The following is a 13,311-nucleotide window of genomic DNA, read 5'->3' as shown; positions in this document are numbered from 1 at the left end:
TTCCTCATTACCAGATATACTACATCCATAACTAGTGGTTTCCTCGTTACCAAATATACTACATCCATAACTAGTAGTTTCCTCGTTACCAAATATACTACATCCATAACTAGTAGTTTCCTCATTACCAAATATACTACATCCATAACTAGTGGTTTCCTCATTACCAGATATACTACATCCATAACTAGTGGTTTCATCATTACCAGATATACTACATCCATAACTAGTGGTTTCCTCATTACCAAATATACTACATCCATAACTAGTGGTTTCCTCATTACCAGATATACTACATCCATAACTAGTGGTTTCCTCATTACCAGATATACTACATCCATAACTAGTGGTTTCCTCATTACCAGATATACTACATCCATAACTAGTGGTTTCCTCATTACCAGATATACTACATCCATAACTAGTGGTTTCCTCATTAGCAGATATACTACATCCATAACTAGTGGTTTCCTCATTACCAGATATACTACATCCATAACTAGTGGTTTCCTCATTACCAGATATACTACATCCATAACTAGTGGTTTCCTCATTACCAGATATACTACATCCATAACTAGCGGTTTCCTCATTAGCAGATATACTACATCCATAACTAGTGGCTTCCTAATTACCAGATATACTACATCCATAACTAGTGGTTTCCTCATTACCAGATATACTACATCCATAACTAGTGGTTTCCTCATTAGCAGATATACTACATCCATAACTAGTGGTTTCCTCATTACCAGATATACTACATCCATAACTAGTGGTTTCCTCATTAGAAGGGAGGAGTTTCTGCAACCAAATTGTGTGTGCTTTGCCCTCGTGCCGCAATTTTAGCAAACACAGAAAGGGGCCTGTATTGGAGACCAAAAGTCGTCTGGCACACTGCTTAGGATTTCAACAACTTTAATAATTGATTTCTAGCCTACAATCATCAGTTTTACTACTAATGTGAAAACAAGACTAAATATGACTATTCTTGCTCATTTTAAGAAATTAAATAATTGTAACATTCATTACAGACGTCAGTTGTTGTACACCATGGCTCCGCTGTTGGCATCACCTTTTACAGTGGATTACCGCTGTTGTGGGCCTTTATATCATCTGTCTGACTTTGTTGTTCACACAGGAGAGATATGGGACTATCGTGGATCCTCTGGGGAGCCTCAACAACCTCATGATGCTGAAGAGGCAGAGAAGAGTCTCTCCACATTAGAACACCTCAATAAACACCTGCAGAGATCCACAGGGAAGAGAACTCACTGCTGCTCTGACTGTGGGAAGAGATTCACCTCATCAGGCATTAAAATTCATCAGAGAACACACACAGGAGAGAAATCTTATTGCTGTGGTGAATGTGGGAAGAGTTTTGGTCAATCTTGCCATCTGACTCAACACCAGAGAACACACACAGGAGAGAAACCTTATAGCTGTGATCAATGTGGGAAGAGTTTTGCTCGATCTGGAGAGCTGACAGCTCACCAGAGAATACACACAGGAGATAAACCTTATAGCTGTGGTCAATGTGGGAAGAATTTTGCTGCATCTAGAACTTTGACACTACACCAGAGAACACACACAGGAGAGAAATCTTATAGCTGTGATCAATGTGGGAAGAGTTTTTGTCGATCTGGAGTGCTGACAGTGCACCAGAGAAGACACACAGGAGAGAAATCTTATAGCTGTAATCAATGTGGGAAGACTTTTACTCAGTCAACCAACCTGGTATCACATCAGAGAACACACACAGGAGAGAAACCTTATAGCTGTGGTGAATGTGGGAAGAGTTTTACTCAGTCAAACAGCCTGGTATCACATCAGAGAACACACACAGGAGAGAAATCTCATAGCTGTAATCAATGTGGGAAGAGATACTCTGATAAAAGACCTCTGATCAAACATCAGAAAATACATGAAGGAGTTGTTTCATGATATCAATGAAATGTCACAATGTAGAATGTTTTAACATTGTAGTAGGAGTATTTTAATGATGTCACAATGTAGAACCTAAACGTTTGTCCCCTGTTCTATTGATTTCAACATGATATGGATATTAACCTCAGGGGGAAAATCCAGGCTCTGAAATGGAAGAGTTACTATTTATGAGATTTAACAAAAAGTGACTAACAAAAAAGAGCTGTGTTACACTTACCACGTTGGTGACCCACTGGAATCAAAATGCATCACTTCAAAATGTAGCTAGCTGTTTTCTACAAATTGTCCTCTAACCAGGGGTGTACACATTATTCCCAGATTCCGTGTGATTTTTGAGCTGTTAGTTTTAACAGGATGTGCAACCTCATCTCCCTCCTGTCGTACAAATGATTTCAACATGATATTGATGAGTGATGACAAATAAGTGTTGTGTTCCTTTGTTTAGTGACCCCTACATTTAAATGCATCACTCAAAAATGTAGCTGACTGTCTTCTGCAGGTTGTCCTCTAACCAGTGAGGTAAAATACATCTGCCATTTCCATATGTTTATTTTTTTAGTTGTGTTAGTTTCAACAGCACGTACAACCTGATTTCCCCCCTAATCGATATTAGTGATTTATTGCTACTTGTCAAAACAACAGCGTTTTTGGTGCTTGTACAGTTTTATAAGGTGCTTGTTTTAAATAATACAAGTAATATGATTATTGTGACAGATGTTTGTGTATGTATTACATTTTATGTTTAGGTTTTCAATTTATCACAAACTGCTTCTGCATTTGTACTACTGATTTGGACACGTTTAAACTGTGACATTGGGGATATCTCACCTAGCAAAATGTCGTTGAAAATAAGACTATGCCCGACATTCAATATAAGTTTGGTTTTAGTTGAAAGTTGAAAAGAAAACAATTTAATTTCAACATACTTACAGCCTAAACACATAGTCACAGTACAATAATCAAATATATGAGCAAACCTACATCACTCCAGTATTTATTTACAACATTCCACTACTGAAGAAGCATGACTCAAATCACCTCATATTTCAAACATTAAGCCTGACAAAGATACATTTTATGCCTCGCCATTAAGTGAATTATTGCTAATACATATTAACAAAGGGGTGTACATTTGGTTTTTATATTTCATGTGTAATATTCATGTAAGATTTAGTAATCATAATTATTTATGCAACCAACTGACAATTTCTGGGTACAATTATATTGACATTGTTATCCTGCTTTTAGAATATCAGGGTTCATTCTCAGATGTGCCAAACCAAATGTACCAGAGCATGACATTGGGGACTGGGCCCCGATCCAACAACATGCCTATCTAGTGAACCCTGAATAGAGAGAGAAGCTCTGCAGTGAGGTGAAAAGTTACTATGGATATTGCAGGAGTTTCCTCTTGAAATCAGACATGTCTGTGGTAAGGACAACTTGGTTTCTGATTGTCTCAAAGGTGGGCAGTCAAAAAGATTTGTGTTTTGCGTTTAGCCAGTGAGTTGCCATGGATCACAATTTATTATGACTGCATGTTTTTACGTGTTGGAGATGAGTTTTGTTTGGACTCGTTCCAAGAGGACGAGAGTTCTAGAAGCTAGTGAGTTTTAGGAAGACGAGAGTTCTAGAAGCTAGTGAGTTTTAGGAAGACGAGAGTTCTAGAAGCTAGTGAGTTTTAGGAAGACGAGAGTTCTAGAAGCTAGTGAGTTTTAGGAAGACGAGAGTTCTAGAAGCTAGTGAGTTTTAGGAAGACGAGAGTTCTAGAAGCTAGTGAGTTTTAGGAAGACGAGAGTTCTAGAAGCTAGTGAGTTTTAGGATTCTATAGTAAGAAAAAGGATAAAGAAAAAGGATCAAAAATATTTCGATTGTATATATATATTATTTAGAAATGTGTTTTTCTTGTTTTTAAATGCTGACACGTCTAGCTCGTTAGCCCGTCTAGCTCGTTAGCCCGTCTAGCTCATTAGCCCGTCTAGCTCGTTAGCCCGTCTAGCTCATTAGCCCGTCTAGCTCGTTAGCCCGTACAGCTCGTTAGCACGTCTAGCTCGTTAGCACGTCTAGCTCGTTAGCACGTCTAGCTCGTTAGGACGTCTAGCCCGTCAGCACGTCTAGCTCGTTAGCACGTAGGACGCACTGATTGGTGTCACCTCGTTAGTCAGTATGTGTTACACCTGTGCTGGCTTGTCCATCTCGTTAGTGGGAAGGTGTTTCACCTGAGCTGGTCCAGGTTCTATTTAAGAGTGTCTGGCCCAGTGCTCCAGTTGTCTTGATACATGTGGAGAGTCAACACCTTTAGTTGCTCCATCTTTTTGGTTTGCTTCCTGTCTTTAAGTTTGGTGTGGGTTTTTCTTTTGTTTGCCTCTTCTTGGGCAGATTTAGTGGGTCTCATGGTGGGTGTCTTTTAGCTCCCAGTTGTTGTTACTAGTCAACTTTCAGTGGACACTGAGAGCAAAACTGCAACATTATGTAATAATACTTTTATTGCATCAAATGGTTGTTTGATGCAACAGAATAGAGGGTTCTTAGAACTATTGTGTCTGTGTTCTACTGAGGATGGACCTCTGGGAGAAAACACTGACAGGAGATTTACAATGTCTTTTGGGTGATAAAACCTAAAGAGACTGCATTCCAGAGCACGAGTTAATGTTTCTGTTCTATATGGTACCAGGGAGAGATGACCCCAGGGCCAGACCCTGGTCTCTACACAAAGAGTACTGTTTTTACAGCAGATACTGTCTGCTGAGAATTATAAGTATCTTTCATACAAATGTTAACCTTGTGACCCGTTCTATACATCTGTTGTTGGTCATGTAGGTTGAAAGGGGTGTATCTTGGCTGTAAAAGACCTTTGTACTTTTGTATCGTGGCTCTCAACGAATCATCTGGGGGTGATTCATCTCTCAATGAATCATCTGGGGGTGATTCGTCGACCAGCCATCATTATCGTAGAGCCCTCAATTGATTCACCCTATATTTGTGTGTTGTATTGACCTGCTCCCTTATTAATAAGTGAATAAAGATTTAGTTTAAGATTAACTCTGACTTGTGTGATAAGTTTGTCTCTCCTCATTTGATATTAAAGAAATTAACCACATTTGACGACGGGGATGTGAATCTAGACTTGGTAACCGCTCCTGGTGACCTGGGTAAATGGTGCACCAGGGATCCCTCTAACTTGGGATCTCAGGGAGACCACACTTCAGGAACGGAGCAGATGGTCCCACCTTTGATCTGAAAGGCAGCGAGCCGAGTGGATACCACATCTCGAACGTAGTTAAAAAAAAAAAAAGAGTGTGAGCGAAGCACGCAAAGTGGAGTTTTTAGGCTCTGAGTGTGTATTCCTGGGTGGGGGGGGGGCGCCGCCGCCGCCTTGGAGGTGTAAAGCCCAGCCAGCCATCTGTGAACTGAATGAAAACTAGAATCTGTGTTTACTAGTTAAGACCATTTATGATATAGTATAAGCTAGTAAGGTGCACCTGTAATTATTTTAAACATATACTTGATTTAAACCTGTAATAGTTAGTTAACGTTAGCTAGTTCATTATCACAAAAGTGAGAACTGCTCTAGATTGGAAACTTATGTTAATGAGAGTAAAGCCATGTTGGCTTTATGGAAACTTGTTTTAAACCTGTACTTATTCTAAACCTGTAATTATTTTAAACCTGTACCCCATTTTAGAAGTAATGAAAAATGTATGAGTTGCATTATCCTAGGAACTAACCATGAGATAGAAATGTGGAAATATTCCTGCAGGTTAAAATATTGTTGAAAAACAACTAATTGATTAGGTATGTTTGGGAATAGCATTGTGTGACTGTGATATGAGAGTTGTGTGACTGTTGTGGTGGCTAATTTCCGCATTACCAAATGAGGAGTTACAAACACACCAGTCCGAGTTAAACTACATCTTTAATACTTAAGATACTTTTGCAAAAGTTCTTGACCTTCAATAATACACTCTCTCGAATGAACCAGGAAGGTGATGACAGAATGGCTACAGGGATCTTTTATAGCAACGATACAGCCCCCTTCAACGTACATTGACAAACCACAGATACTTAGTAACAGTTCACAAAGGTTAAGTTTTGTATGACAGATATCAATAAAACACATCAGACAGTAACTGCTATGTCAACAGGGTTCATTATATAGACCAGTATCTGGTCCCCGTAGAACTGTCCCTCCCTGTTACGGTATTGAACAAAAACACAATTTCATCCAATGGCATATATCAATTGTCAACTCTAGATACTCCCATCTCAAGCAAACCCCCTCTTGACCCTACTCCTGGACAGGCTCACTGGAGGGAGTGAGCCTCTAGGCCATATATTATCACAGGATAAGTGCGAGATCTAAGAGAGGACATACAAGGGTCCATTTACTGCCATAATCCTCCCCCCAATAAAGAAAAGGAGGGAGTGACTTGCTCACAGACAAGTCATTGGTTCCGCAGTAATCACGCCATCCCTTCACATGGTTTAAGAAATAGGTAAAGACACATTCCCATGACAACAAGTCTGACCTCTCCCCTCTCTGGGCCCCAAGTATCTGAGCCCCAGCTAAGGGAGACGTGCAACTGAAAAGACACCAGAGTCCAATGGACACTTTCTAATGACAAGTACCTCAAATAAGCATATTATATTAATAAAACATCTTAATTATCTATGTTACCCAACTAATTCTGATTCGTCCACGACACTGTGATATGAGAGTTGTGTGACTGTGATATGAGAGTTGTGCGACTGTGATATGAGAGTTGTGTGACTGTGGAAATGAGTCTTAATCTGACGTTTGGATAGTAACATATAGAAATATGCTGAATCAGATGATTGAAATGTGGATAATAAGCGGGATGATATTTTAGAAAGCAGCGGAAGGTCTATAGTTCCTGGGAGGCTTGATTTTGCCGTGGTCTCTGGGAGGTTAGAGAACCGTTGAGGATCCCATGGTCATTGTCTGGGAAACTAAAGTTTATTTTTGGTTCTGCTGGGAGGATGTTTGGAGAGATGCTTCGTAGCTATGGAGAGTCCTTGAAAAAGCAAATGGAATGGTTGTCGTGACTACCTGAGAATTTCTTACGTTTTATATGGATTCTGTGAATATATGAAAATATGATGAATTGTATGTGTGTATAATCGATTACTAGAGATTTGATGAAGTAATACTGGGAATATAATTAGATTCAATTTAAACAACCCATATGTAGACGAATATAGGTTTTGAGTTGGTATCTTTAATGGATCATTTGATAAAGATGAGGTTTAAGCATTATTAAACATTCTACAAAGTCTGAAACTGATGGGAGTGTGTCCACTTTAGGTTAAGTTACTCTAAGGATGAAACTATAAAAAGCTTTTTGGACTTATGAAACTATTCTCCTTCCAGGTACTACATTTGAAATAAAACTGCCCTTAAGGCCTGGGGGGGGGGGTTCTTCCCAGTATGAGAGGAGTTGCTAGATTTATTGAATAAACCTTTTTCCATAAAGTTAGAGTGAACCATGGTGGCTGACTAGCTGTTGATGTTGAAGAAGCGTCCCGTCCACTAGATTATACGTCACAGTGGCAGAATCACCTGAAAGACACACATCGCCATCTGCTGACTGGAGTTGGTATCGCAGTTGAGAAAATACTTTCAGACAAAAAGCTAAAAGCGACTGCCCCTAAAAACCAACGACTCCCTTTGAAAACGGGCGATGTGGCATCAGAAACATTAATTATAGTGTAAAAATGTACTACAAAGTGTAGCTAAATAGAATAACTTTGGTCATACCCAGTCAGCACATGACGTCCAAGGACGTCGAATTATGGTCGATATCAGGTCTGTCTGTTGTGGCCACTATTTCACCCTAAAATAATCATCCCAAATTGGGCTGTGTATAACTATGTAAATGTCTCTCGGACCAGGTGACTTTTATCAATATACACTCTAAAAAGTAAAGGTTCCTGGAGTATCCTTTAGGGGTTCTTCAAATTGAAACTGTGGGGGAACCCCTAAAAGTTATTTGAAGAACATTTTGTGGGAACTCCTATAAGTTCTTCGAAGAACCCCTTATCATGGTTCCTCAAAGAACCTTTTGGGGTTCATTTTTTTAACTCCCAGCAAACCAGACAGCACCATTTTTTTATTGCCTTTTTTTTTTACAGATAGCCAGGGGCACACTCCAGCACTCGAACATCATTTAAAAACAACGCATTTGTGATTAGTGAGTCTGCCAGAGTTAGAAGGGATGACCAGGGATGTTCTCTTGATAAGTGTGTGAATTTGACCTTTTTCCTGTCTTGCTAAGCATTCGAAACATAACAAGTACTTCTGGGTGTCAGGGAAAATGTATGGAGTAAAAAGTACATTATTTTCTTTAGGAAGGTAGCAAAGTAAAAGTAAAAGTTGTCAAATATAAATAGTAAAGTACAGATACCCCCAGAAAATGACTTAAGTAGTACTTTAAAGTATTTTTTACTTGAGTACTTTACACCACTGGTTATGTGTCATTATATAAGAGCATTAAATATTGCAAGTTGAGCTTCCACCTCCCATTATGGCCTGTAGAGTAAATTGCTGCTCTTAGTTGAGCTAATTAGTCATGGTGATTGGTCTATAGGCATGGTTCATGATGAACAAAACAATGCAGCCTCTCTGTCCATGTTGGATTCATTAGCTTCATTCAGCCTGTTGCACACACACATACGTCTGCGTGCGAGGATTGCATGGAGAGAAAAAAACGTTGAATGTGCCGTGAAGGTTAAGGGCTCCATTATTTTGTGTGCATTATATTAAACATGTGAGGCCTGTCACTTAGGCTGGTCCTGCTGGGCCATACCGATAGTTCCCATGGCACTCATCCTCGATGTTAATAAAAAAAAAAATGGACTCTGGTTTGTGAGGTGAACTAACCTTCCTACTTGGCTTGCAGAGACAAGGTGCTGTCAATTTAACCTTTTATTTTGACTAGGCAAGTCAGTTAAGAACAAATTCTTATTTACAATGACAGCCTACCAGGGAACAGTGGGTTAACTGCCTTATTTAGGGCAGAATGACAGATTTTTTACGTTGTCAGCTCAGGGATTCGATCCAACAACCTTTCGGTTACTGGCCCAATGCGCTAACCACTAGGCACTAGGCTACCTGACACCCCAAATAAACTGGATGTAATTAGCTTGAAGAATACTGTCAGTCCCTGGAGAACCCTTGATCTGTGTCCCTAACGTAAGATGAAGTGGGAGTGCTGCTGCCTGAAGAGCTGCAGCTGCAGTCAATATTAACTGGGCTGGGCTATTTTTACCCCATTTTGTTTTTCCACTGAATTGGTCTTTTAACCCAAATATATATGAATTCTAGTCAATGGACACAATAAGCAAAAATGTGTGAGATGTTTGAAATGATTCCCTTTGTTTTGGGCAATGATAACTAGGACTGTAAATGTAGGAGAATTGTGAATTGTTTTCACTCAGTCGTCTTCACAATGTTATTTTACGCATTTCCACATTCACATTTTTTTATTGAGTTTTCTTGCTTTCGGCTCACTGCAGCCAGTGTAAAAATCCATGGTCTTGTTGCGCTGATCTGTCAGTGTTCCCTCCAATTGACTTTTTCTTGCTAGATGTCTGTCTCTCTTGATATCTTCATGCACACCAGTCAAGGGGATATTGTGTAGGAGATTGAAAGGCAAAGGTATGTAGTTGTCAGCTGAAACCAAAATCTGGTTCTGAAACATTGGGTACTCTTGGACTATTCGTTTCAAAGACAAGCATAAAATGTTACGCAATAACAAGATTTAGAAGGAACATCTTACCTCATACAAAAGGTACCTCTGAAATATGGACTATTTGATTACATACAGTCAAGTCCTAAATTATTGGCACCCTTGAGAAAGATGAGCAAAAAATACTATATAAAATATATAATACAAATACTACTAATTCTACAGTATTTGAATGCAAAAAAAGGGAAAATTATATTATTTTATACTAATGCAAGTGCTCAGAGCAAGAGATTTTGTTAAACAAGTAATACAAAATTATCAAAATGATTGGCACCCCTGTTTTTAATACTCTAGCATCCTCCCCTTGCGAGGATAACAACACAGCCTTAAACACTTTTTTAATGATGATTGGAGAACACATTGGGATGGATCTTAGACCACTCCTCCATACAGAATATTTCCAGATCCTTGATATCCTTCGTCTGCGTTTATGGACTGCCCTCTTCAATTCAAACCACAGGTTTTCAATGGGGATCAAATCCTGAGACGGACATTCAAAATGTTTATTTTGTGGTCAATGAACCATTTCTTTGTGGATTTTGATGTGTGCTTGGGGTTATTGTCTTGCTAAAAGATCCACTTGCGGCAAAGTTTCAAGATCCCTCCCAAATGTGTTCTCCAACCTCATAAAACATTTTCGAAAAAAAAGCTCAGTGTCGTTATACCTGTATTGAAAACAGGGGATTCAGGAGAAAGATATGATCCCTTATTGATGTCACCTGTTAAATCCACTTCCATCCGTGTAGATGAAAGAGAGGAGACAGGTTAAAGAAGGTTTTTTAAGCCTTGAGACAATTGAGACATGTACTGTGTATGTGTGCCATTCAGAAGGTAAATGGGCAAGACAAAAGGACATCCAGCCAACTTGACACAACTGTGGGAAGCATTTGAGTCAACATGGGCCAGCATCCCTGTGGAATGCTTTCGACACCTTGTAGAGTCCATGCTCCAACGCATTGAGGTTGTTCTGAGGGCAAAAGGGAGCGGGGGGATCCAACAACTGAAAAAACACATTTTGCCCCAGGGATCCGTGGAAGTTTAGAGGGTGTAATACAATACAATGTAATATTATTAATCTACAATGTTTGTTATTAAACCTTGGGCAACATGAGCCTATTGGTATCCACAGTACTCCACCTATTATACATTTTCCATCTCAATACTTCAATACTATATTTTTTTTACATAAATGCACTGTAATTTAAAGTAATTGTCCAGTGAAAATCAAACTTTTAAAAGTTAATGTTCTGTTAACTCATACCCAAATAATTTTGACTATACTCGTGTTTGTGGCGAAGCATTAATTGGAGAAAAAATACTTTAAAAAAGCCACCTCAAACTTGTATCTCAAACAGACCGTTTCAAAAATGCTTTTTAAAATGAGATTTAAACATAATCGGTTCAAGGACATACATCTGGTGTATTAGAAGCATTTATTGGTACCATGATTGACTTTCTATTTATTTATTTCACTATTATGGGGGATCCTGTTTTCTGCTAACAATGCCTGCAGTGGTGCGGTCGGCCGTGAACTTCCATGGCTTCAATGAGAGGTGGCAGTCTGTCACGTCTGCTCTCGCTCCTCCCCTCCGGTGTTTGACGTCGCCGGTATACTAACCGCCGGTCCTGGGATCAATCATTACGAGCACCTGCACGTTGTCATGAGGCAAACCTGGACTCCATTACCTTACGTATTACCACCCCTATATCTGGCCCTCCCTTAGGTTCCTTCCCCAGTCAGTATTGATCCTGTGTACATGCAAAGACGCTACTGTTATGTTGTCTCGTTTGTTGTTTTATTAAACGTTTCACCTGCTTCTCAACTTACAGTGTCTTCGTTACACAGTCGTTTTCTCTCTGCCTCATGACAACATGTGTAGAACTGCAGGATATTAGCGTTATAGTTGCAACAAGAAACATTTCTCTGCCTCATGACAACATGTGTAGAACTGCAGGATATTAGCGTTATAGTTGCAACAAGAAACATTTCTCTGCCCCATGACAACATGTGTAGAACTGCAGGATATTAGCGTTATAGTTGCAACAAGAAACATTTCTCTGCCCCATGACAAAATGTGTAGAATGCAGGAAATTAGCAAGTTTTTTTCCCTCCAAGAGGCAGACCTTTAAAATGTTCATTCCCAGGGCCCGAGACTTGGTTTGTCCGGCCTTGCACACGAAATCATGGTAAAACTCCTTGTATGATATTTTTTTATCTCACTCGAGTTGTGTTCTGATTATGAGGGGGTCACTGATGAATTTGCTATCACAAAAAAGTTTGAGAACCCCTGGGCTAGTGGTTAGGGAAGGGTTAGCTAACATGCTAAGTATCCTAACCATCCTTTTTAATTTTCACATGTAGCGAGCGAAGTGTTCGTGTTGTCCAACCAACATGCATAGTAGCTGAGTCAGACAATATAGTTTTCATGTTTCATAATTATCCTATTTCTCAGTGACACTTTTTTTGCACTATATTTGAAGGCTGTCAGCTTCTTCTCAGGAGGAGAATCACTTAGCCTTTCAACTAATTTTCAAAAGACAGGATGCCTATTTAAAAACACTTTTTCAACATTTCAAGATAGCAGTTAGTTCAGTTTGATCTTATTAAAGACAGCTGTATCATTTTTTTATTCATTTTGACATATTGTTTGGGACCACTTTTTTTGCTCTGTTTGAAGGATGTCAGCTTCTTCTCAGGAAGAGAATCCCTTAGCCTTTCAACTAATTTTGGGTTAGTTCGACTAATTTTGGGTTAGTTCTCTCAAGAAGAACTAACCCACCCGGTGTATCCAGTATAAACTAACGGTGTACCCCCGGTGTATTCAGTATAAACTAAAGTTGTACACCCGGTGTATCCAGTATAAACTAAATGGTGTCCACCCTGTGTATCCAGTATAACTAACGTTGTACACCCGGTGTAGCCAGTATAAACTAACGGTGTACACCCGGTGTATCCAGTATAAACTAAAGTTGTACACCCGGTGTATCCAGTATAAACTAACGGTGTACACCAGGTGTATCCAGTATAAACTAACGGTGTACACCAGGTGTATCCAGTATAAACTAACGGTGTACACCCGAAGCTTCCAGTCTGTTATTCGAACTCAATCAGCATGACAGAGTGATCTCCAGCCTTGTCCTCGTCAACACTCACACCTGTTAACGAGAGAATCACTGACCTGCTGGTCCTTTTGTGGCAGGGCTGAAATGCAGTGGAAATGTTTTTTTGGGGGGGATTCAGTTAATTTGCATAACCCCCTCCTACTGCAGTACATCCAGGAGGAGGTAGGATTACACTACCCATAACCCCTCCTACTGCAGTACAAACAGGAGGAGGTAGGACTACACTACCCACAACCCCCTCCTACTGCAGTACGTACAGGAGGAGGTAGGACTACACTACCCACAACCCCTCCTACTGCAGTACATACAGGAGGTAGGACTACACTACCCACAACCCCCTCCTACTGCAGTATCTACAGGAGGAGGTAGGACTACACTACCCACAACCCCTCCTACTGCAGTACATACAGGAGGAGGTAGGACTACACTACCCACAACCCCCTCCTACTGCAGTACATCCAGGAGGAGGTAG

General features: G+C 39.9%; 1 protein-coding gene across 1 annotated transcript in view; it reads left to right on the top strand.

Moving 5' to 3' along the window:
* Positions 1 to 1,797, top strand: part of LOC123741878 (zinc finger protein 184-like) — a gene marked incomplete at both ends in the record, with an annotated part of 464,177 nt that extends 462,380 nt beyond the window's left edge. Inside the window, one exon of the mRNA XM_045716109.1 lies at positions 1,313 to 1,797. Coding sequence (XP_045572065.1) covers positions 1,313 to 1,797 — 485 coding nt within the window. The remainder of the gene's footprint in view (positions 1 to 1,312) is intronic.
* Between the last annotated feature and the right edge of the window lie 11,514 nt (positions 1,798 to 13,311).

This window comes from Salmo salar, chromosome ssa03 (assembly GCF_905237065.1).
Source record: "Salmo salar chromosome ssa03, Ssal_v3.1, whole genome shotgun sequence".
Classification (NCBI taxonomy): domain Eukaryota; kingdom Metazoa; phylum Chordata; class Actinopteri; order Salmoniformes; family Salmonidae; genus Salmo; species Salmo salar.
Note: the sequence above shows the minus strand (reverse complement) of the source record. Positions and strands in the feature narration are given on the sequence as shown.